The sequence below is a fragment of the Lineus longissimus genome, chromosome 11 (assembly GCF_910592395.1).
Source record: "Lineus longissimus chromosome 11, tnLinLong1.2, whole genome shotgun sequence".
Classification (NCBI taxonomy): Eukaryota; Metazoa; Nemertea; class Pilidiophora; order Heteronemertea; family Lineidae; genus Lineus; species Lineus longissimus.
This window is the reverse complement of record NC_088318.1, coordinates 11644627-11671656: the sequence shown is the minus strand read 5'-3', so window position 1 is coordinate 11671656 and position 27030 is coordinate 11644627. Positions and strand designations below refer to the sequence as shown.

The 27030-nt window shown below is 41.7% G+C and overlaps 1 protein-coding gene across 8 annotated transcripts in view; it reads left to right on the top strand.

The window, feature by feature from the left end:
* The first annotated feature begins 2095 nt into the window (after window positions 1-2095).
* Window positions 2096-27030, top strand: part of LOC135495491 (protein MTSS 2-like) — a 47875-nt gene continuing 22940 nt past the window's right edge. For all 8 annotated transcript variants that reach the window (XM_064784201.1, XM_064784200.1, XM_064784205.1 and 5 more), the window contains exons 1-3: window positions 2096-2471; window positions 3619-3680; window positions 4016-4089. In XM_064784201.1, the coding sequence (XP_064640271.1) occupies window positions 2397-2471; window positions 3619-3680; window positions 4016-4089 (211 nt within the window). In that variant the 5' untranslated portion in view covers window positions 2096-2396. The remainder of the gene's footprint in view (window positions 2472-3618; window positions 3681-4015; window positions 4090-27030) is intronic.

Below are 27030 nucleotides of genomic sequence, written 5' to 3'. Positions count from 1 at the left end.
GTGTATTTTACCGGTGTACCCCCATTTCGCCTACACCCATTTCGCCTACACCCATTTCGCCTATTACCCATTTCGCCTACACCCATTTCGCCTACCCCCATTTCGCCTACCCCCATTTCGCCTACTCACCATTTCGTCTACACCCACTTCGCCTATTCACCATTTCGCCTACTCACCATTTCGCCTACTCACCATTTCGCCTACTCATCATTTCGCCTACTCACCATTTTGCCTACTAAAAAGGAAAAGAGTGGTGTGCGCTGGACATTTGAACAATTTTACGAATTGTTGAGCTTGGTTTTTTTCCTTTATATTATAGTATATTTCCCAGTTAAACTTTACCATACTTTATCATTCCAACCCGGCCTCTTGAGACAAGAGCACCATTGATTTTTTAAGCCTTTTTGCAGTTAAATTGTCACAGTTCGACCGCCTCGCAATGCTTCGGGTTGTGAATCTGAAATTTGGATATGACATTCCAGACAGTCAGGCGAGTAAATGGTGAAATTTTATTAGAACTGGTGGTTGTCCACGAATTTTTTTTCTTCAAATTTGACAAATTTGAGAGACCATGATATTTCCACTGTTTTCAGCCAAATCTCAAAACACGCCCCTTATTGTCAAATTACCATATATCAAAATTTATTTTTTCATCAAAAAAATTATTTTTATCTGTAGACTTGCCATACCAAATATCTTTCCAATACCTCTCCAAATAAGCACTTGACAGTTGAAAACACACTCGCGTCTAATTTATAGGTCTGGAACCTCCAACCTATGAATATTCAATGGTGGTCTTGTCTTTCTTCACTTCACTTAATTGGGGGTGGGGGGAGGGAAGGTCACTCTTCAACATGTAGATATTGATGTGTTCTGGTCAATTGCCGACATACTAGTACTTCCATTTTCAAGGGGTTATAAAGGCGAGGGGGGGGGGCTTTTCATCATTTCAATTATGAATATTTGTAAGTGAAGAACCCAAGAGTCTTGGCCTGTTTTTTTACATCTTGGTACAACCAAGCGCTGCCCTACAGGATATCTTCATTGTGGAGCTTGGCTTTACAAATGGTCATTACATCTTTTGAATTTGAAGTCACTATCATAAAACATTTGAAATGATGTAGGCGAAATGGGTAATAGGCGAAATGGTGAATAGGCGAAATGGGTGTTGGCAAAATGGTGAGTAGGCGAAATGGTGAGTAGGCGAAATGGTGAGTAGGCGAAATGGGTAATATGCGAAATGGTGAATAGGCGAAATGGGTGTAGGCGAAATGGTGAGTAGGCGAAATGGTGAGTAGGCGAAATGGGTAAATTTTGTAGGCGAAATGGGTGTAGGCGAAATGGGTGTAGGCGAAATGGGGATGAACCATTTTACCGTCGCTCTATATTGTTACCTGCAGAAATGATGTGCACTCCCCTTCATAGCTCGCCATGTCTCCAGAGAGTGTACCAAGTCTTTGCTGGATATGCAAAGCCGCTTCACTATGCGTATTCCGTCTGATCTAGATACATGTACTCTCCCAGCGTAGTGCACCATGTTTCTACAGGGTGGACCTTGTCTCCACCCTTAGGAAAAATGTGTTTCATGTTCACATGGTGAATACCTGATCATTTTCATAAGGGATTGCATGAAATCAGAACACCGGTACCAGACCTGAAGAGACAGCAGATACTGCAACAATCACCATAACATGCTGCCACACCCAGACCTGATAATACAGCATATGCTGTCACAACCAGAACTGATAGACAGGAGATGCTGGCACAACCAGACCTGATGAGATTGCAGATCTATACTGTCACAACCAGACCTGGCGAGATAAAAAATGCTGTTTATATTATACCCCACAGTCAAGCCATATTAATAAGCAACGATTAAGTCAATATGCTTAAACATGAGGATCTCTAAAAGAAACGGAAATTGAAACAAATTTCCAATTCACAAGCCACAACCAAAACGTAAGTATGATTTTGAAATTCCGCGCCGTGACGTCATTTGCATCGACGAACGGCCATGATTGAGTTCCCCCCACAAAATTGGTGAACATCGGAACTTCAGGGAAATTGCGTTGATATATACATTGTTCATGCTTAGTGTGCATTGGACGTGCATTTTGTGCTCGTTCTTCAAGTAGGTGAAATTCACAAACGATGGGTGTTTTGAATATTATTTTGTCTGTTTCCTGATAATTGCGGATATTGTAGGATTTCATTTTGATCTCAATTCGTTTTGATCAGCGCTGGAATACTAGTTTTAGCAGTGATCAAGAGAAAGCGTGTGTTTGTATTCGGCCGTGTGTCACTGTGTGTATTCACTGTGTAGTGTGTATCTGTCTGTATGGATAGCATCCGTTTTGTCAGTCATTTCTGAGTAGTAGTGATCAACCTCGTCAGTCATGGAGTCTGGAGGATTTGACAGGGACTGTAGTGCCCTAGGTGTCCTCTTTCAACAGATCATAAATGACATGAAGGCAAGTATTCCGATTTCGGATTTCTTCTGTGAATTACTGTGTATTTAATTTCAATATCCATTGTTGTGTTGTATTGTAAGTAAGTAGTAGTAAATAAAAGGCCCCTATCATATCATGGAGGTATAAATCTTATTTATACCTCCATGATCATATATATATACCAGACCATACTCTCTGTTCATGTATTATGTAATATGACACAGAGTTGCGCAGGAGGTGGTGACGGTACGTTTTAGACAATGGGAGACTGTAGAAACTGGCAAAGCGAGAATGCTATCATTCCTGATTCCACATTTTAGCAGTCTCCCATTGTCTAAAGCGTACCGTCGCCAACTCTGCAAGTGTTAAATAATAATCTGGGAATAGAATAAGCAGTGAAATGCGTTTAATATGTAGGGTTTGAACCAACCACATGAACCAGTTGAATTCCAATGCCAGTGGTACTTTTAGTACCGAGTTCCATTAGTAACCATGCATTGGTATTGTTGACCAGCCAGTGGCAGTGGTGTCCAGGTTACACACGTATGGAGTCAGTGGAGACAGTCACAGTGGTAACCCCATCCTGGATGATCCAGAGTCAGTCGTATCCTCCTCCCCTCGCACGTATTACGCTGTCGATAGTGTTGAGTGCTGGCCGGAGAGCTTCTGGATGTGGTAACCCAGGTTCGGGGTTAAGCCATTGGAGTTCCAGTGGTAACCAGTGAAAAGCTAATGGACTTCCAGTGGTAATCAGTGAAAAGCCAATGGGAATTCCAGTGGTAACCAGTGTAAAACCATTGGGGCACCAGTGATAACCAGTGTAAAGCGGGACCTTCGGGAACAGGCCTAGTAATCAACATTCCTATACTTCCTACACATTATATTGTTTGGAGATAATTTTGACAAGTTGCAAAATTGCATCTGGGTCATGGGGGTATTGTCACAATTTATAGAAAAGTACTTTCAGCTTTGTCATTTTTCATTTAGACCTACTGAAAACTGTTTCATGCATCATATGTGTACTTTTTTGGCTGAAGGGGCAGAATGGTTTCTGAAAATGTTGTTTCAGCAAAAAGGTTAAGATTTACAATATCATTCAATTCAATCAAATTCAGCATCTGCCCATAAACCATAATTTCTCATGATTTTCATCGTTTGACTATTCCAGGGTGGCTATCCGGTATGGGAGGATTTTGCAGCAAAAGCTGCAAAGTTACACACAGCACTTCGGTAAGTCCTCATCCTTTGCCATGACTGGATTAGGTGACTGAGAAATAGGAAAGACGTACAAAATGACAACTGTCAAATGATGCTGTGGACTATTCCTCCAGAAAACTGAAAAGTAGTCACTGGTCGCTTTTGAGATTTTCAATGCAAGAAGGGGAAAATTATCAATTGACGAGAAGGGGAAGTGCTAGGATGGTTGTATATTACCATCGGGCAGTTACCCTAAGGTTTTATAGAATCTCTACATGCCGACAGTCAACCGTCTATTTTAAAAGTAACTCATCTGTCTGATATGGTTGTCCAAGTCTAATGACTGTTGCTTTGCCTCTGTATTACAGGACTACTATCGTTGCTGTTGGTGCCTTTTTGGAGGTCTTTCAGAAAGTGGCAGATATGGCTACCAACACAAGAGGTAGGTCCTTTCAAATATTACATTCAGTATCATGAATATAGCACTTTGCCACTAGTACTGCCATAAACTGATGATCACCTTGGCCTTTTTTTCCAGCAGATGGTAGGCAACTGTCTAAGTTGTCTGCAGTTTGCAGCAATGCACCTTTTTCTGAGAACCCCTAATATCAGGAGACATCCCGAAAAATAGCCCATTGTGTCTTTTGTCATCAGTCCTGGTTCATTTCTAAAGCTGATGTTACGCAACCTCATCTTAGCTGTCCGTGTTGATTTAAATAGAAATTGTCTGTTCTGCGGAAGGATCTTGTTTTGTGTGTTTTATTTCTGTTGTTCAGTTCTTTGTCAAGTTTCTGAGATCATGCCGAATCACTACGGGAAATACCTCTATCTATAAGCTGTTGTTGCATTCTTGTATTAGATGCGCATTCATGCTTGTACATATATATCTATGATTTGAACTCGGAAGGGGTTTGCTTTCCGAGTAAAAAAGCAAGTCAAAGCATTAATGGATATGATAGCCATACCATCTTCATGATCTTCACCTGCTCCTGGTTTATAGACACGCCTGTATTTTCTTTGACATACTTTTGCTCTTGGTTTACCGGTAGGCATCAGAGAGCTATACATCATCATGCATCTCATAGGTGGTGATGTGAGGTGGGGTGTCCATGTAGGGAAGTGGTTTGGTGCAAAAAGGCAGGGTGGTGGTGGTGGGGGGGGGGGGGGGGGCAGAACATGCCTTGCTATAACGAAGGTTGTATGTCATGTATAGGCCTACATGTTGAAAGGATGTGAGGGAGACAGTGGCTGGCATGATGAACTAGATGAAGCTCTGCATTGGCTATCATAACATTCCTCATGACATTATTCCACATCATCATCATCATCAGCGGCTATTTCTAGGTGAAGTATAACCTTGCCTCGACTTGTTCAGACTCCAAGAAGAAACATACTTGCTTTATAACCATGTAGTCGATATCGAGAACATGGCCAGGTAAAACAGCTTCCAGGGAAGGTACAAGCAAGCTAACAACTGTTAAAAGCAATGAAGATGCCAGACGTCTTCAGAATTGTTTGCCGTCAATGCTTGGCATACTAAGTGCACCTGAGCAGAAACTTTAGCTGGTGCCAAATAGCAGGAGAAGTTCCGTCTCTGCTGCCTCATTGTCAAAAGCCCCTGTATAAACCAGAGCAAGGTATTGGACCAGGGTCCAAAGAGCAGGTACCCTGATAAGTTGCACTTTACTGAGATTGGAAATACAATACCTCCCTTAGCGGACACCTCTCTATTAAGGACACTAGTTTTGGTCCCAAATTGGTAGTTTCCATTCAATTTGACCTCTCTAATCAGGACACCTCTCTATTAAGGACAGCACTTGCCAGTCCCGAGGGTGTCCTTAATAGAGAGGTTCTACGGATATATGTTCAATGTTCCTTGGACACTGTCATGACTGTTGGAGGAGGAAGTGTGATGACAGCAAGCATGGAAACAAGGGTATCTATAACTTGTGGGAGGGTTGTCATCTTGACCGCTCACACTTTCTATGTTATGTATCATAACTTATGATATCCGGGCATGTGTGAATTTTAAGAACATCCCATGAATATTATGCCCAGCAGATCTTCCATAACTATACAAAATAGGCCAATTTTCGGTTTATGATTGCTATGTGAAAGTGTTCATAATTGTCCATTTCCATAAGCTTTGAACATGTAACCCGTGCACAGGAAACATGTCCCTATATTTAGACCTACAAGTATTTGTCAACATTTATACTAATTATCTCATGTTGTTTAGGAAGAAACTCGAATGATTAGGCTATTTTATGCGGCTATGGTGAACAGAACGTGTAGATGGGTAATTGAGTCCTTTTTTCAAAAAGTGCTGGCACGTGCTTGAATTTGTAAATGAAAAATGTTAGCTGAACAAGCACGACAAAAGCAAAGCCCATTATCCTCTCCCATTTATAGGAGCAGCATATCACTTTCACTCAGAAATGTCAGAAATCCAAGGGTGAATTTAGGGCTCTTGTCTATTCACTAATCCACTGGTCTCCCTAAGTTTCTAATTGACCAGGCCAGGGTTTGACTTGTTCGTTTGGTGCTATCCCCCCCCCCCCAAGGCCTTGAGTGAAGCATAGTTTTTACATATGGGGTTTGTTATTTGTATGCATTATAGTGTGTATGCCAAGTTGAACATGCAGGTTATGAATAATAACGGCAGGTGTTACAACGAAAAGGGTTCTTGGAAAAGAAAAGTTAACACCTTCACACCAAAACCTATGCATTACCACGTTATAAACTTTGTAGTCAATGTGTAGCACGATTCACAGCCTCCCCTCGCCAGGACCAGAAAATGTTCTAGTTTGGGGCTGAAATGGTTGTGTTTTGTGTCGTAACATCAATCAGTATTTTGCCCATGCCTTTGTATCAGTGGGGTAGTGTTACGCATTGTCATGCTCATCCTCTTGTAAACAGGGCCTTCGAGTTGCAACACGACTTCTCCTTACGCAAGGAGTAAGTATGTATCGAGTGAAATGGCCTGATATTGTCAGGATGTGTCATGCTGATCTTGTCCTCATGACATGTCATAGACTTGACACTGTCATGACTACTGTGTAGGAGACAGAGGAAATCTGCTGGAGGCAGCCGGAGATGACACACAGTTCCTGTGTGACATTTCCTCGCTAAAATATCTCATGGATTATGTGGGAGTTTTACTTTAGGGTGACCATGTTTTCGAAAAATACCAGTCTGTGTGCCTTGTTCATGTATCTCTCAGATACCTTGTATCAGGCTACTGTTGTAATAGACTGGTCCTTCCTCTTGCGGTGGTATACCAGCACAACTGAAGTGAAAGCTGGATTATCATTTCATATACAGTAATATCTCCCTCACTGGTGATAAGTCTCTTTTCTTTTTGCCTGTTGCAAAAGCTGTTGATTTAGCTCCATCTTGTGCCAATAATGTAGAACCTGACCCTGTTCATTATCGGTAATATTATATTCACCCATTGAATAAGAATCAATATTGTTACAAAGGTTGATGAGTACAGAGAGAATATATTGATTAAGTTCCCTTTGGGAGTATCTCTTACTCAATACTAATCTATGTTAGATCATACCTATATTTCCATAGCTGATTCGAGAACGAAGAGGGCATGAGTCTGTGGGCATGTATCCGCTTGATTAGGAAAGGGTTAATCAAGCATGTCAAAGCCAACAACCTCTTTGCTTGATATCATTTCTATTGGTTGAGAAAGAACCTGTCTTACGATAAAGTAGTTGGCTACATTCAAGAATAAATAAAGACTATCTTCTTCCATGTAGCTTACAAGTGTCAGACCTAATTCACCGAGAAAGGGTCTGTCAATATACCATTGGATTCATACTTGTGCATTCATACTGACTGATGCTAATATTTTCTACCAGAATATTATGGATGTACCTCACTCACCAGGAAAGTTGCATGCATGTCTACGTACAGGACGCACCGAAATGTTTGTATGATTGAGTGTATAAGGTGATGCAAATCTATGGAATTCCACAGCCGGTTACAATCAAAATGTAAGCTAATGAAGCAGATGCCAATTCAAAGTAGACAACTAGATCACAGATTGTCATAGAGGCAATTATAATCGCAGGTCGGAATGACAAAATAGGCTTGTTTTTTTGGTGCTTTCACAACCCAAATATCTCCTTTTCATCTGCGGACACGGACAGTATACTGGAACTGCAGAGCAGGACACATTTGCATTATACATCACAAAGTGGCTCTAGTCTCGTGCGTTCCCTGTGGAATGAACTGGCTAATCAAATTCCCTCTGCTCGGTTGAGAATGTCTTGGCTTGACCTTTCTGATCAAGCTTATGAATAATCCAGTGATGTGCCGCTCCTTGGCTGTCCTCTTCAATTCTCATGATGGTGGCATTGCAAGCGTTGGCACAAGGAATACTCAATGATCCTGGATTTAATTACAGAAATGCTGCAGCAGGCTTGCAACCTTTTATTCCTGCACAGAGCATAGAAATACTTTCAGTTCCAAGTCCAAGTAAATAACAGGCCTATGTACTTAACCTGAATATGGAGAGGTCAAGTGATGAAATTTAAACGTGTATCACTTGCATCTCTCACATCAGGTGCCTAAGTGAGTGGTAACCATTATGCGTTTGTTAGTTTTTTCAAACTCCAATGTTCTTTTGTGGGTCATGGTACAAAAAACTTTCTTGGTTGCACATTGTGGCATCCGTTTCCTTTGTATAGGTTGCTTGGCAGGTGGCTTTCTACCAGCTGATTCGTTCATAAAAGGACATAAGGACATGTGCAGATATTGTTTCTAACAGAAACTGGGCCTTGGCACTAATTGCACTTTGAGAACAAAAAGTTACACTACTTTGATGGACAGATCGGAAGTTTAAAAAAAAAAATTCTCTTTTAAAAAATGTTCAAAAAATTTCAGAATGTTTTTTCCAAACTGAACTAAAGTTGGTCGTTACTAAACTAGAATGTTCAGTCTGCTTTAATATCAGCTGTTGTGACCTTAAAAGTCCTTTTACCATCTCTGTCAGATGGACTCTGTTCTGCCGTTCATGAATTTATCATCATTTGCTCATAGTCCACTCGAGGGGAGCACTGCCATTTCAAGTGTGCTCCATCCTACAGTCCATTCTCATGCAAAACGTTATACTCTTCGTAAAAGGTCAATAATGGTAAAAGTTCAATATTTGCTACATTGGCAAGATGTAGGATAATTGAAACTTATGTGGTAGGATACATGTATCGGGGACTTATGTTTTGGCTAAACTTGTGTTGAGAATATGGGTAGTTTGAATTGAGCGAAACATTTAGGGACTTATTGTCTAATCATTCCCATGGTTCAGCTCAAACAGAAAAAAAACCTACTTTTAAGTTTTTGCCTTCAATCAAACTAACAAAAATGTTTACTTGGTGTCTTACTCTTAGACCGAGAATCTTTCTATGGCAGTACATACAGAAGGCTCTTACCTCCACTATTTGATCATGATCTAGTTTTTCTATAGTTTTCGAGATGTGTATCAAAGGACCATTATTAGAAGCGGCCCAGGCCTTGCATGCCAAACATGTTGTTGTTATGGTTCACCAGTTATTTTTCACGATAATGTTCTTTTTGCCTGAAAGATGCAGTTTGTACATGTAAATTTGTGGATAATCCGAGCTAATGCTAAGGTCATGATGACTTAGTGAGTATTAGCGTCATTAGACCATCTGCCTCTAAATTAAAACATTGTAGGCAATTAGTCGATAATTACAGAGTCAAAAATGGCAATAAATTGACTGTCGGTTTATGAGAAACACCAAGCTTTGCAAAAGCAACCTAACGGTCTTTTTATAAACTGGCTCTTTTCATTGAGATTTTATTGAAATCGGCCTCGATTAGGCATTTGGTTTATTGGCGTCGAGATATCTTTGTCAGTCGAGCCAAATAGGAAATTAGAGTGATGTTGATTTTGAAACACACTGTAGTTGTTGTGTTGATGATCCCTGAGAAGTATTGATCCTGCTAATTTTAGATATAAACTAATAACGTACAGTCTTGTCATAAAACATGTTTGATAACCAAGTAAAATGACAGTATAGAAGTGAAAAAACCTCAGCTCGATGTGATAGAGGATAATGAAAATCCTTGACAATAGAGCATTGTGGGTTATTTGTTTTTGATAACTAGGTCGGTGTATCATGACAGTATCATTCTTTATTAGTTGTTCTTTATTAGTTAACCCTTTTATCACGATCTTTGTGTGTAAATGAAACTGACATGGTGATACGTTTTGGGAAAACTTCATATCTTTATCATTACTTGAAGTTGAGGAATTTAGTCAAACCTTTAAGGGATAAGTCACACAGTTCTTGATGCACAGCGTTTTGCTTTTGAGTTGATCAAACTCCCAACAACAAAAACATGGTATGCCACACATCCTTGTGATTAACCAATGCACAGCATCAAGTGTTTATTGAACATCGCATGGATGTGATGTTGATCAACCTTCTTGTTGTTCAAATATCAACACAATCAAGTTTATTATGCAACTCTTCGATTGTTCGGCATTTCACTGGTTTGTGCCGAGCCCTAGATTGAGTCATCATGTCCCATAAAACTTGGACGAGGCTATGGCAAAGTTTGAATTGGTGTGCAGCCCTGGAATCATGATGGGGTTAAACTCTATGATGAGTGTGTTGGTGAACATCGCAGTCAAAGGAAGTAACACAACCAATGACCATGTGAAACAGTTCATTTCCGGTTCAAAGTCCTTGCTCGGAATTTCCTCCTCTCCGGTTCTCATCTCTCAGTAAGTCAGATAACAGAAAATGAAAATGCTGTCTTTTCGAATACTGTTTATATTGGATTGCAGGAGTTTTGCATCAACTCAGTGATGGGAATTGTTAATCCAATGAGGTGCATGCTGCTGGCATGCCTACAGTCATTAGTTTCACATCTGCATCCAACCACAGGAATGTACCTGCGGACCATGTTTTTACATTTCCGGTGCTGTTTTTTCTCCACACGTGGATTTGCACAGTCTTCTCAGTATAGGCAGTGTGAAGGATCATACACTGGTGGTAGGCTAGGCTACACTGACCAGCATTGAACAGGCATACATGTAAATGCAGAAATCCTACAAAAACGATGTGATTTAACCTGATTGAAAGGAAAGAAAATGTTAAAATAATCAGACAGGCAATGTCCTATAGACTCGGATGACTTGCGTGATGTAAAGATGGACCACACCAGAAAATGCAACAGAGTTATGTCACTTTATGATGTCACAATTAGCGATGTCACTGTGGCTATTTCTATTGTCCCTGTACCATTACGTTGAGCCAGTCATCTTTTACAAGGTCTCAACATTGGGCCAGTGTAACAGATGCTTCACTATAATATATGATCATTGCAGCTTCTCTGCCGGTAACATACTTTTCTGAGAAAAGGTTTTGTATATTTGGTAAATTACTCAGGACGTCAGTCACTCGACAAGCCAGTCCTGTATCACCTTTGTGGAAGGCTTGTGGTATTCGACTCGATGACTCGACGACGCGATGGCTCGATGACGCGATCGTTGCTATGGATTTTGCTAAAATACGGAATCCCATGATCCTGGTCTCCGGGCTACCGCTGCAACAGCAGAGGTTTTAGCTCGGCCTTCCCATACCCAGCTACGGTATGTAGAAGGATGTGCCCCCCCCCCCCCCAGCCATGGCCACTGAAGATTGGTCCCCGCGATTGATTTTGATATTTAAAGGACTCGCGGAAGTTTCATAGCATGCAAAATGACCGGAGATTTAATTGACAAACAAGCTTCTAGTGGCCAATGTCAGATGTCATGTGGTAGTCTGTCAACAATCGGAATTTCGCATATGTGCAGTTTTTTAGACTCAGTCACTCAGTCCCTCTTCCGCCCCTTGACATCTGCCCCCCCCCCCCCCCCCCAATACATCAGCCCCTATACATGCTTTCCGAAATTGGTGGCTTGCATTGGAACTAACTTTTTCCCCCTTGTCCGTCATTAAAGGCATCCAAGTGTGTTGGTCAACCATGACTATCTCCTTTGTCCCTCCACCACAGGCCTAGTTTCCCCTTATGACATCACTATTTCGGACACTCAGCGCCCCATTTCTGGAAAGGTGTATAGGACATTTAATATTGCCGTGCTGAACGGATATCCAGAGCCAACCTTGTCTCCAGGAACTCGCGTGTCATTTTAACATTGGAATTTCTGCTCGTAAAGAACCTGGGTAGGAGGTTGATCTGAACCAGCTATATTTAGGTGTATTCAGCTGTATTGACGGTAAGCTTGCATAGCAACATGGCGCATGGTTTTATCAAAAATGCGAACTTGTAGGAAACGAAAAATGGTCGGATTAGATACGGTGAAAACAGCTGGAAAGGGGTTGGTAATGATCGGTTCTTTTTTATTTTCCTCCACTTATGATTCTATGTATAAATTACAGTCCAGGCAGTGATATTCTTTAAAAAGATTCCAACTTGATCGCGTCATCGAGTCATCGCGTCGTCGAGTCATCGAGTCGAATACCACAAGCCTTTGTGGAATGTCTCTTCTATATGGATCCCGGACTGGTATTTGATACTCTGTGTCTTTCAAAGGCATGTTGTGCCATGTGGTACAGGATGATGTGAGGATCTATTGATCTGGTCCCAAGGCTGGTCTATCAAGTTCATAAGAGCGGCAGTGTGTGTTGAATTGTTCAAGTCTGCAGCTGCTGCATGCGTTTTGAAATACATGCAGCCAAGAACCTGAGCATGCATACAAGAGTATGTTAGATGTGTGCACATGCACTAGCAGTGAGAGCAAAAATCTATATAACGTTGCATTGAAATGGTGTTTTTGTAAAGGGTTGAAGTGGATGCCTTTGACAATAGTGCTTGCTTGAAAAGTTGAAGTGTGCAAAATATGTTTTCAAAATCTGTGTAGAAATTGACAGCTTTGGTAGAACTCTCTATTTTCACATGACGCCTTGAAAAAGTTTATCCCATGCATAGAAAAAAATCATTATTTGATCAGAAGTTATATCTACGATTAACTTATGAGAGGGGGTTGGGGACAAGATTGATTAATTTCCTAAAAACCAGCTGCTGACATTTGAATTTGACAAATTAAATGACAGTAAATCAGAAGGATTTATCTTCCATGATTGTGGTGTCGGAAATGAGTCTCACAATTATCCGGCTTTGGTTGCTAAGATGGGAAATGTCGAGGTTTTGGATGAGAATGAATATCATAATTCCATTGTCGCAGCCACATTCTGCCATGGCTATTTTTGGAGTGTATTGTGGTATTAACTGGTGTGTGTTGCCAAGGTTGATTTCACTAATTTGGACTAGAGTGTGGCAGATTTGTGCTACGCCACTTATGTCATGATGCAATTAACTTTGAGTTTGGCTCGTGTCATATGAAACAATTAACTTTGAGTTTGGCTCGTGTTATATGAAACAATTAACTTTGAGTTTGGCTCATGTCATGAAACAATTAACTTTGAATTTGGCTCGTGTCATGAAACAATTAACTTTGTGTTTGGCTCGTGTCATGAAACAATTAACTTTGAGTTTGGCTCGTGTCATGAAACAATTAACTTTGAGTTTGGCTCGTCTCGGCTCAGAAGTTTTGGCTGTATCTCAATCTGAGCACAGTTTCATATCTGCCTGTGGATCATGCTACCAAAATATGCCCGGAAGTGACTTTAGAATGTATAGCTTTGCATAAATACTAGACCAAGTTACACATGTTACATGACAGTTAGCCTGTAGTGGAGGCAAAAACTTGTTATATTGGCCTACTTTAGACATTTTGTATCACCATCTTTTTTCATTTGAAGACATCCGTCTGTTTTCTTTCCAACATAACACAGCAGGACTGTTCAAGTATATAAGTCAAGTGACCGAACAAGATCGGAGATTTTTTTCATCCGCTCGGAAGATATTTCAGTCGTCTGAATACAGCGGCGCCCTGTTATGTGTTTGTAAACTGTTAGCTTGTGGAACATAATATTTTACTTCAACACCGTCTGTGCGGGTAAAAAAGCAATTTATTCTCCTGATAAGTTGTTGTGCAATTCACTGCAATTTCCCCATGCAAACTCTGATCTCTACCTCCCAGGACTTATTAGGCCTTTTTACACGGTGCTGGTTCAAGACAACCCTCCTGAACCGTCACGAGGCGTGTTCGGTTCAGGACGGTTCATTTCGCTTTTACACGGGGACGGTTCGACGATCTGGCCTCGATCCGGCTCCAGGCCGGTTCGTCACTAACATCGTCAATTGGTGGCGCTGATCAATCCTGCTGGCGGTGGAGCTACGAAAATATCACAACAACAAATAATACAAAATGGTTTACGATGGCGCCGGTGAGATGCAGAGTTTTTGCTTTGTACACAGCATTTGTATGGAAAGAAAGCTCTTGCTCTCGATAAATTGAAGATTTCACAGCAGTTTCTTTCCGCGGAAAATTTCATGCCAGGAACACGGCAGCTATTCCCGCGAATGACGTCACGCGAGTACCGTGTGCAAACCGGCTCGGAGCCGGTTCGCTTTTACACGCATAAATAAACCCTCCTCCACCGGCCTACACCGGCCTGCACCGACCCGAGACCGGCGATCGGAACCCGCCTCGGACCAGGAGGGTTCAGGACGGTAGGTTCGCTTTTACACGAGGGAAAATAAACCGGCTGGTACCTGAACTAGTCTCGATCCGGCTTGAACCCGCACCGTGTAAAAACGCCTAACGTGATAACTGACAAAATGTACCTTAACTGTTATTGCATGCTGGATCAGTACATGTGTTGCCACTCTGAGAGCATTGGTGACCCCCCCCCCCCTCAGCGGATCAAATCAAACAGCATTACAAATGTTTTTTGGCCTCCCATAAAGTTTGTGACCTTTTTCATGTTCATCAATAAAATGTTCTGGAATACTTATACACCCAGTGTAAGGCATATTGTTATCATATGAGTGTGCTTAACATCATATTATATGTATCGATTATGGATTTAGAAATAGGTTTAGTTCTTTGTCTATCCAAGTGAATTATGGATATCACAAATGACTATCGACAAATTCATTACGCTTGATGTTTTCATGTCAACTAGTACGTTAGCTTTGGGGGCATACCCTGAGTGGGCTTATTATACCACTTTCCTGTTAGTAGTCAGGAGTCTGAACAGTGCTTTTACCATTACCATTCTGGACCATTATGACAAACAAAAAAATCATTTCTACGTGCTGTCCCCTTGCATCGTCAGCTCCCCATCCATCCATATTCATGTAGTATCTCTCTCAGGCTGCGTCCAAATCATTCATCCCTGAAACTAAATCAACATTGAGTATTAACGCACTAGTTTGTACATAAATACATACTGTAGTGACGAAGACAGGCTAGTCAATGCTTTAGGGCGTCAAAGGTGTAGTAAAATTTCTCTTGTTTGGTTGGAACATGCTATAGTAGCTAATTCATAATTCATTACTTAGGTGGCAAATTATTTAGTAATGTATCATAGAATTGAAGGGTGTGTATAGTTGGTTATATACTGGCCGGATCAGCAGATGTATGAATATGTCATTCTGAATAACATTCAAAGTGATTTGTTAGGTCTGTACTGCAGCTGTCGGCTGTGTCATGCTAGCATAAGCAGGCCTAGTAGCTGACTAAGCACCCTTCGCCCACCATCAGTTACTCAATCAGCTTTACAGACAGAAACACAAGGGTTAGCTCAAATAAGCGTTACATGTTTCTCCTTCTATGAATTTTTTACAGTAGTGACATAGGACTTTAAAAAGTCACAGTTACTGCTATTGCCGGTTAAGCAGTGGGCCCAGATACTATCGTGGTCGAAAAATTCGTGGAACAAAATTCTTTTTGCATTTCCTTCCGCTCAGCTGAATGTTTTTGTCTATCCCACCGACTGGAAACTTTTCTACGACTCATTCATAAAAAAAGGGGAAATTGGTTTCAGCAGACAGTATGTTTTGATCAAGTTTTAAAGTTCTGTTCCCAATTTAGCTCAAATCGAGATCACTGTTAGCTGTGGACTAACTCACTCCAGCTAAAGTGCAGTCAGTCTTGTGGTATTTTTAGCCCGTAGCAAGTCTACGCTGCAGTATATGTAGTAACGGTGAACAGGAAGTTGTAGCCATCATCGCAAATGGGCTACTCTTTAGAAGAACCTGGAAGAAGCTGACTTCCCTTAGATTCATTCACTCAACTTTTATTTCTGTTATTTTGAAGATTCCAGTCAACCAGACCAGTTCATGAGGTTGTGAATTTTTAAAAGAAGTTTTTAAAATGTGCAAACCTGATGTTGCCTGGTCAATCAACCTTGGATGGCAGAATGCTTTTAAGTCATTGATACCGCTTCCAAGCTAATCCTGCCAAAGCAGAGTTCTCCTCTTTTCACCTTTCCTTCAAGTTCTCCATTGCTACCACAAGCACAGGTGACATTTGTAAATGTCAGAGTTGATTGTCACACAAGAGATTCCAAGTAGCATCTCTGATTGATGTGGGATGCAGCAGGAGTGAGCAAACGAAAGTCTTGTCATGGCTCTGAGGTGGCAATGTTTCATGGTAAATTGGCTCTGTAACCCTCCTGGGGTGCTTGGTCTTTTCTTTTTTCGCCTTTGCTTGTCAGACACTTTGACTTTGATGATAAAATCTGCTGTAGTCTGGGGCCGTTGGTCGAAGGTTGTCATTTAGCAAAGACTATGTTACTTCCTTTTAACACTCCTGACCAAAAGAAGGAAGGGCAAGACATCATCGGTATGCCAATCCACCAACCTCCTTCAAAAGTGGAGGCAATCTTGCTGTTATCTTATCTTTCCATTCAGCATATACCTCCATCCCATTGCCATGTGATTCGGAATTGGAAAAGGCACTACCACTTATCACTTGATCACACCTAATTGGCAGTCTGTCGGGGTCAGGGAGAAATGACCATTTAGAGGTGGTTTCCTTATCAGTTTCTGTTGCTTGAGGTTTCAACTGCATTACGTGACAAGCTCTTTATCTCGTCAATTGGAGATACAGGGAACATACAGCCCATGCAATGAGATAGAAACGGAATATGATGTGGCAGTTTATAAAGTAACGACTCCTTTGAAGTTTTCGGAGAAGAGCGAAAAGAGTGGTCATTACCATGAAAAACAGATTAAATGATTTTCCATTAATGGCCTCAGAACAAAGAATTCTGTATCCTAGAGTTATCTTTGTCTATGGCAAAAGTGCTTCTATCGGTGGCCAGGCTACTGGTCATTGGAACCCTCCTATTCCTTGCCTATATTATCCATATTGATCGATGCGTCATCCTTGAGGTACTATATACATCCTTCCTTTCATCGAGCTAGTTTCCGATCACATATGATCCATGTCCGGCTGTCCATCACTATCTGAGATTGAGTGTCAGTGCAGCGTGTGGAAGCCTTCTGGCCATTTCGATCAACGTTTCTGCATTGATCGATGAGGCCTTTTCCTCCTACCCTCTCCGACCTTGTATTTAATCCATGCACTCTTCTATAACTTCCCATTTTAGTTCCCTATCAGAAATATCATCCTTGCATTACAGCATCCCTCCTTGATCAGGCTGATTTCCTATCATTCATGAGACATTTCCGCACTTGCACCCTGTCGATATCGAAGATAACCCTGATCGTGGAGGCAGAAGGTGCCCTTGGGCAAGTCTGATTCACATTCCTGCATCAATGATGGCTGCTCCACCCACTCTAACCAAAGCGATCTGAGACAAGAGGATTCTTCACTGTGGTGCCTTGGGGCGCTTGTCGTTGTTACCTTATCTTCAGTTCCTGTATATCTGGTGCTAGTGCTGAATGAGTCATAAGACCCCCAGAAAACATTCTGACTCCCAAGTCTTTGACATTGCAAGAACTGATTTTGCAAAGTATGAAGTGGCAGAAACTACAGGCAGCCTGGATGCTGAAGAACTAGACCTAGCAGCTCTATTAGGTGGAGAGCTACCATACTCTTCTAACAATAGTAACATCACCTGGCTTGAGTCACCCAGTGTTCTCCACAAGGCTATTTGTCAGGATGGCCCACCCTACCTTGGAAGAGCCACCCTACCTTGCTCTAGAACGTTGTGGAGGGTTTCTATAGGGCCACCCTACCTCAAATTGCTGGTCACCCTACCTTGTGTTGCACACTGGTAAAATGTCATGCAAATCAAGGGTATTACCCTATCTTGAGAAAACCCTTTGGAGAACACTGGACACCACCACTCTTTGCCATTTTCCTTGGCGGGTGCATTATTGTGGCGACATGCGTGATGTAGTCCTCCCGCAGTGTATTTGGTTAATATATCTATCCAGTCACTGACTCAGCTACTAGATCAAAGACATATATGGGCGGTCATTTTGTAGTTCCGTCTTTCTGTATTCAGGAGTGTGTGAGGATTATTTCCTGGACATACTATGTCTTGAGGCATTGATGTTGTGAGTCTTTGGAGGGTTCATTTGGATGTCACTGCAATTGACTCACTTCTCCTGCAGCCAGTAATCGCTTCTTTTGCTCGTGGCAGTGCAGCATCAGATGGGTTCAGTGTTCTCCGCAGGGTTTTCTCAAGGTAGGGTGATACCCTTGATTTTCATGACATTTTACCCGTGTGAAACACAAGGTAGGGTGGCCAGCAATTTGAGGTAGGGTGGCCCTATAGGAACCCTCTACAAAGTTCTAGAGCAAGGTAGGGTGGCTCTTCCAAGGTAGGGTGGTAAGCTGCCAAGGTAGGGTGGGCAACCCCGACAAATAGCCTTGTGGAGAACACTCGGGTTGTAGTTGGCAATTATCGTATTCATTTAATAGTCTAATGAGGAGTTTATATTGGTACCCCTCCCTCGCAGACGAAGAGATTGATGTGGCTCTTTGATGCCTGCTGACCAGTGGCTATAATATCGTCAATAGTAATATACTGTTTTATAAACAGGGTTCAAACTATTTGTAATCAATCACGAGAGATGGTAAACTGAATGCTGGCCACAGCAGGTGTTACCTTCAAGTATGAATGGCCACTTGTTGAACTTCCAGGAGATGGAGTTGTTTACCTGCCAAACAGGTGGAAGTTGGAGAGAAAAAGAGTTTGATTGTAAATGTTGATTGGATTCATCCCAATCTTTATGATCACTTTATTGATGAGCTGCCATTCCTCAGTTGAGGTGTGACCTTGGCTTAAGCACTAAAACGCAGCATTTGCCATCATCCTGTTTCATGCTTTTGCTGGTTAATTAGTTTATTTCCTATATAGGTTGATGCAAAGTGACATAGTATCTGTATAATCCGCAGCTGATCAAAAATGGGCGGGGTATGACCTGATTGATGAAGCTCCTTGTAGTTATACTCCCTATCGAGATACACAAAAATACCTTGTGAAGCCCAACCTGGCCCTAATGGAATGACTGTGTGCCGAAGGGCCCTTTGTTATAACTTGCTATCATTGACATTGAATCAAGCTCTCGATACCCTCGCCCATTCGTATAGTGACTTAGCTAGTGTTTTGCGAGATATTTCCCGCTCTTCAATAACGTTTTCCAAGTCTTGTTGCTATAGCTCTTCTATTTCTTGGTTTGTAAATGTGATGGGTGACTTTCATGCACCAGAGATGAATTCCAATCCCGATATGCTCTGATTGATTCTCTCAACGCTCGTTTCAAGTGTGTCAGAACATCTGTTGTGCCATTGGCATTCATATGTGACCATATTATGATCTGTGAGTGGAATTTCTGATAACTTAGACTGCTGGTAGTTCTTAGAACATGATGATACCAGACAGACATGAACAGAAAATCAGGGCGTACAGATTAGGCTACCGATTGTTGTTGTTGGCTTGAATATCTTGTGGCAAGGATTACATAGTCTGAACCAGGGAGAAAGTGCTTTAGTTTGGAAATGGCATTGGTCTTTAATATTGTGGTATAGATGCTTGCAAACATTTCTTGAAGGAGAGGCTACATCAGTTCCTTTTCAAGAAGTACTCACACTCTCTGATAGATGGGCTTCTGAGCTTTAGTCCTTCAATAACCTGGACTTGCCTCTCCAAACTTGCCACTTACTAAAAGATTCTTTGACATGTTGATGAAAAGGGGTCTATTCCATCAAAAAAACTTCATTCCAACTGCAAATTTTGTAAATGGTTTTATCACCTTTTAACAGGCTTTCTAACCCTCTGTCTGAACACCTTCAGCCATTAGTTTTGTCATGCAAACTTTTTGATTGTTGCATCCTATTTGGAGATTTTCCATCTGTTGGGAACACATTAGGCGGTCACCTCAGAGGTCAGGGCATTGATGCAAGGCTATCATTATGAACCAGTTTGCTCCCCACATTATCTTTGTTTGCCTGACATGTAGAATTGGTTGTTGATCCGCAGGATTTGATGTCGATTGTTATGGCTGTGACGGGTGGAATGCGCCACTCCTGTTAGAGATTTACAAAACTTCTCAACAATTATGCAAATTTGTCCGACAATGACAGTTCACCCCTTGCCTTGGGATCAGTTTGAACATGCAATGGTGAACATGCTGAGCGGGGAAAACAACATTCATGAGTCGAAATTTGTGCAAGCTGATGAGATGGTTGAGACTATATAGCTTGGCATTGGCCTAGGTTCCAAGCGCTCTGCTGTGCAGAATAAAGGGGATGATCTTCAAACCCCCCGACACATTCTTGAAATGAAACGTGTCAGGAACTGTACAGAAATGTCCGGGGAATAAATGACGTGACCTAAAGGAAGAGAAAGTTTGATTAGTTTTGAGTGGGCTTTCTTTCCTGTTGAAATATCAGAGATGTAGGAGTTGTCAAGTTTGATACTGAGGGAGCTTCCCTCCATCTTACATTAGATTTCATGTCTGTAATTGAAATTCTTTCCTCTTGAGATATTTCATGAGAACATACATGCATGTATTGTCATATTTGAAAACTGAAGGAGGAGGAAATTAACTTCTTGTGGAGGGGGTCGGCGTGTGAGGGCGATCTTAGGAAGTTGATAGCTGGTGGTAAAGAGGCAGTCTTGTGATGTACCAATTTGACATTTGAGGATCTGCAGTCGGCCATTTTGACAGACACGATTGCGTAGTCTGTATGGCATATGTATGGTAAGTTCTAACAACCCGTTCTGGGGGACATGACTGAGCTGGGAGATGAACTCAGCATGTCTGAATTGGCCTTTGAGTTGACTTCGTTGTGATTAAAATGAAGTGGTCTTACATCAGTGAAACTAGAGTATAAGTGTTTGCCAGTTCAGAAATGTAACAACAGACAACATGCTACATGTAGGTATCCATATACATTCAGAGAACTTGATTTTGACACAGTATCCATTTGAACTCCATCCTGGGTCACCCTACCTGGAGTCTGATTGATATTATAAAAATGTTGCTCTGATTTTGTGCTGTGATATCCTGGCCATGATGTTATTAGAATCAACAGGTGGGAGCAGTTAACCATGCTGAGAATAACAACTACCCATTCTGGTCTCAATCAATGGAAAAGCAGCTTTCTGTACCATCCCTTATTCATTGAACTGGAGATTAGAAGCCTCTCTAGACTCTTAATACAAGAAGTCCGCCTTCTGCTCTTTAACGAGTTTACAGACCTCTTGATACAATAGTTGCGGTTCCACTACAGGAAAGTGCGGACTACATCCGAATTAGTTGTGATTCCATTACAGCTAGTTCGGACCAAACAAGTCCGGCTCTCACTAAGAGCGGTCTTATTAAGTGCGGATAGGACAAGCGGATTTAAGCCGAACTTAGAATAGACCCGGATCTAAAGCAGAAATTACCTGTAATGGAACCGCATTAGTCCGGATTAAGATCAAGTTACTAAGTACGGCTACAGGTGGCGTGTCAATGTGAACGTATTGCGCATGAGCGGAAGTGTTGGTTCTGTCAAAACAACACCTAACGCGCATAGAGTGGCGCCGCCTGTAGCCGTACCTGTTCACTTACCAATCCTGTAGTCGAACTGCACCACATTCGTTAGTCCGGACTAAGCTAAGTTCGGACCTGATGCGGATGCGATAGAAACGGATCTAAACCCTGTAGTGGAACCAAGACTAATGATTGGGCTGTCTTGGTGGCCAAGCACATGAATTAGTCGATGGTGGAAGTTAACATCCTTGTCTGTCCTCTCTAAGGTTGTGGTTTTGATCCAGGCCAGTCTTCTTTTTCGAAGGATAGAAGTGATGGCAGGAACGATTTCCAAAATCAACACATTTGTCGCCTCGGCAAGATGCTGTCTACAAGAATGCCGAGATTAAGAAGCTTTGCTTCTCCATAAAGATGAAATTGATGTGTGCCATTAAAAGCTTCATTTACATTTCAGCCATGGATCGGTATAATTAATTACCATACGTTAATTGGAGCGACGGTTGTCGTTAGTGAGTTGTCATTAGAAGCAATGTAACTCCTCAGTCTTCTCTCTCGTTAGAGATGGTTCATTGGGTTTGATGGTTCCTGGCTGCATTACACTCTGTCATCTTCTCCCATAGTGTGTGGTATACAATTGCACAGGGCTACACAAAATACACCATTGGCTTATTTTTATCATCACAAAAGGCAAAGACCCACAGGAATCAAGAAGCCAGTGGTGTTGGTGATGATAAAAATAAGGAATACGGAAAGCCTTTTTAGAGTCTGACACTACCGATTATCTGAGTTGCCAAGTTGAGCCAGTGCCTGTGCTCAGCAAACGTCCTTGCTTTACCGATGAAATGTGTAGTACTGGTATCACGATATAGGATTTCTATAAAGGCTTCCAGTTATCTCCCGGTTGTTGATCATGTTCAGGGCCACTGATTTGTTCCCTACAGCTTATGTATACAATATGTGGTTCTTTGAGCGGCTGTGAGCCGTTTGCAAGAGCTTAAGGAAGACCAAGTTATAGGTCATTTCGTACTTCCTATTGTGCTGCTCTTACAGTGGCACATGGATCAGTTGCAACAACATTGAAATATGATTTCCCATCGAGATGAAATATGACAAGGCTTCTCGAGAGGGATTAATTGCTCAGTTTACGGTTGTATGATATTTTCAAACACAGCGCTATTGTTGGTGTGGGGCGTATTAAGTGATATCCCAAGTTTACAAGTTCACTGCTATAAATAAACACTAAATTGTTATGGGTTTCCGATACATGCTAGTTTTAGTGCTGATGCAATAATGCAAGTAATATCTCAAATGTATGTCTTTCTGCGCACATTTCATGTGCAGCTGTAACTGACTCATGGTTTGATTAGAAAGTTCCTAAAAGACGGTACAAGTCAGGCCAAAGGTGACATGCCTATCCTTCCAGTCTAGATATTCTCTCCACCATCCTCCTCACAATCATTTGGTCACAATATAAAGGGTTTTCACACAATATTGCGATTGCGATTGATGATGTTGATAAAGACAGGTCGTAATTGCTGCAGACAAGGCCACAATCCCCTGGGGGATTTTGCGCCTCCATCGAGGATAACCTTGAGCCGTGATGATTTGATTTCGTCGCGGAAGATTGGATGCGGAATCTCGTAAGAATCTTCCTTTATTGAACAGCGGATGTGTTCTGTGGTTTGGATGGTGGAAGGTGCGTGGATAGGCTGGTTAGAGTCTTTGATCTGGATGATGGCGGAATCCCTAGAAATATGTTAGAACGAAGTTATTTTTGAACATCTTTGATATTTGAGAGAAGCACAATCTTGTATTAGAACCTTCTTCTATTGGAGAACTTGATGAGTGATCTCAGTGGCAGTGGATGTGTGGGCATCGTTTGGGCTGTTGAAGTAGGAAAAGTTGACGAAAATGTAAAACATGTTATTCTTTGTTGCAAGAGATCATCCTTTGAACGGTGACGCAGTGGAGCTGAACATAGTTGCAGAACGATTGCCGATATCAGATTGTAACTCTTGCTATAATCATTCAGCACCTTCTGTGACACGCAAAATTTTCCCACCCACCTGTCCACAGTCCTGCATCATATTGATTTCGGTCTCCTTCACTTGATAGGTATGAGATAACGATGAAAATCGATGTTACTGCGATGTAAAAACATTGAAGATATGAAGGTAGTTGGACAAGATGACCAAGAAATTGGCATTGATCTTTTCCTCTTTCAGCAAGAGCTTCTTCACACCCTCTCTTTGTTTTCACCATCCTCAGGCCTGAAGTTCTTCCATACAGTTAACATTTCATAGTTGTCATCACTCGCTTTGCAATTGTGGCTGCTGATTGCTGCTGACATGGTCGGTTGTCATGGAGACAACGAAAGGAAGTGTTATGTAATATCTTGTCTACATCCCTGTGACCTATTGCACTCCATCATTATCGTACTGATGATGAGTAATCCCTGATCAATACTCCTCCCCTCAAGGTGAGCAGTGTTCAAGGTTGTCTGGTTGGGCAGCTCATCTTCCAACCGCCGGCCTACCCCTTGTCAGCGGTGAATTAGACAAGCAATCTCATCCCAACCTAACCCTGCTCCTCCCATGAAGGTGCTGTGGTCGGTCATTCAGCAGATTTAATTGTGTTTAGTCTTCACTCTTCAAAGGAATTATGTGCAAGACAACTTTATTGATCTTTTAAAACTGCAGTTCCCAAGAATCTGAAGCCAAATAGTCAAGTTTCATTTCGTTGATGACTTCTCGAGATGAAAGTATTGATGGCATGGTTGAAGGAGTGAAAGAATCTCGAGTGTTTATGAATATGCATGCATACCAACTGTTGTTAGTACCAGCAGTTCTGTTAGACACTGGAATCTTTACATACTTGAGATGCGTTTCGATGAGGAGTTGGTTGCACTATGCAGCTTCCGAGTAAGACTTTGCTGGTGTGTTTGTGCTTGTTTATATCAGGACTGGGTGTTGAAAGGTCTATTGAAGAAAGTTACGAAAAGGAACTCTGCTTTCGAGCACATGGTGGGGGAGGCCTCCGGAAAGGTTGAATGCGCAGAGAGAAACTAAGCTGACGGGCAGTTCTGCCTCAACTCAGCTGTTTGTGCCTGGGCTTCAGGTCAAATCTATCTCGTATGGCCAGTGGCAGTCACAAACCTTTTTCACAAGTTAAACTGGCTCTTAGCAATCACACAGCTAAAAAGATCGCGCCCACTACATTTTGAATTCTAACAACTCACGTCCACTTCCCAGTAACCCTTGAATAATTGAAAAGACAGCAGCCAGCGAGTGCTAGTGCTATAACACATGGATATTGCGATGAATGTCATAAATGCCACAGCATAAATGGCCTGTTATCATGGTTTATGCAGAATTGCTGTCCAGGCATTTCATCAGCGGCGATTTCTTGTCATTTTCTCAGAAGTAGGAATGAGGCTGATGCATTTGACCGTTGCACTGATAGACCAAGGGTCACTGTCAAACAGCTTTGCATTAACTGAGGAACTGCATACCGGAATACCCGCGATCAGAATACCAGATTTCAGAATCTAGCCAACTCGAATGAGCTGGCTGAGGAAATGCGAGTGAGAAGCTGACTGCCCAACTGCGATGTATCCATGCAAGTCATGGCGTAAGATTGAGTAGTGTGTGTTCACCTCCGCTCTGTTGATGGTACATTCGCGACTGGGAGAATGGGTATGAATCTATGGTGTATAAGCAAGTCTCTATCTATTGACAACAAATGGGACAGACAGACAGACAGACTTTCCAAAGCTGTTTTAAAAGATGACCAAGCAAAGCCTACCGCCGCAATTAGAAAGGTAATGAGATAGAAGCAAAGCAAACCATTCCAGTTTACTCTATAATTGAACATTGACTAACGAGAACAGGTGGGCTTCTCTACAACGAAGTCAATTTGAGGAACTGTCTGATTGTGGGTTCCGCTCAGCTGGCTTGCCAGGCTCTTTAGCTGCCGTTTATAACTGTAGAACCACTTCCTCTATATGTAGGATTCCACAAGGATTTTGCCGCCAAGAACAACAGAAGGGTTCAACCGGTACTTCTGTCTGCGGGCAGGTAGGAGTACGCTATGGTGTTTACCCAGAGCAGCCGCTGTAAACATAAAGGCATTCCTGCAGCTAAGATGGTGAGAAAGTTCGCCCCTTGGGCATGTTTACTGCCCTTGCAAAAACACACCTTCCGCACAGTCAACTTGGCTCCAGAACCAACCCGGATGTGAAACTGTTTCATAATGGTTCCTGCGTTTTCTCTGGACTTCCACCTGATTTCTGAGTCTGTCTTTTCCAAAGATTGTCTCGCAAAGGTTATTTCCCTAGTCTCATGTTAAAGATCAGCGGTCACTCTGAATGTCCTGCTGATGCCACCTTCACAGGTATGTCAGACTCCACACATCAACATGGCTGCATGCATTGACTGAAATCGACTATTTCCATCATCAATGTTTACTAAAATAGCTGTCTCTTGATGAATATTATGCTACTTCTGTCATGCGTGAGGATTATATTCAGAGACCTAGTATCAAACTGCTGACAATCTGTTAATGGACAAATCATTGATTTGCCTCAATCATGCTTTGCGATGCTTAAAATGTTCCCTGGCTTACGAATGTGAAAATGTACGGGGGCTATAATGTAGGCATTTCATATAAAATTCGTACTTGTAAAATGTGCTCATCAAACTCATTCCTAGCAAGTAGGCTGAAGAGTTTTGGACTGCCTATATTTCTGTGATACATATAAGGTCCCCTCATGGAAACGAAATCAAAATTTTTTTTCCCTGTGATGCTTATCTCGACACACAATTGTCACCCGATGATAAGAGCTTTATGAAAATATTGAGTTGATATGCTAAGGCATGTTGCTGTTAGTTTATTATGAATCATTGTTTGAACACTGTCCCTATAATCATTTTGATTTCCTGGCTGTTTCAATGGAAACTATTGACTCGAAGTAAATAATGTCTTTCTTCCAACACTCGGGGTCAATAAGTTCAATATTTAGGAATATGAAGTTGTAGGATTCTTGTGGATGATACAGTATTGGCCAGAAGTAACGTCCTATGCAACATCACCATCCCTTATTCTGGATTGACATCAAGACTACAATGTGCTCCAGGTGAATCTTGAGAAATCAGTGGAGTAGAGCTTAATCATTCAATTAATTGATGTCGTATCAATTATTACTGCAATCTGTTTAATTAGTCTGCCTGAATTCGTGCGGGAATGGTTTCTGTCAAGTTTAGTTAATGCAGATTTTTCCTCCACAAAAACGGTGTATTTATGAAACAAATCATTTATTTCGCGAGGATTGTCCTTAGTTGATTTTGAGCTATGGTAGAGGATGTGGCAGACGTGAGTAGGTGTTGGTTCTGTTGATCTAACAGTGAATCAACATTGTCTTAACCGAGTTTGGATAGGTCATATTGCTGTACATTATGTGTTACTGATTCTGCCTTAACACCTTTTGATCAGATGAGAATTTTGAAGATAATATGCCGTTTGCCCACCT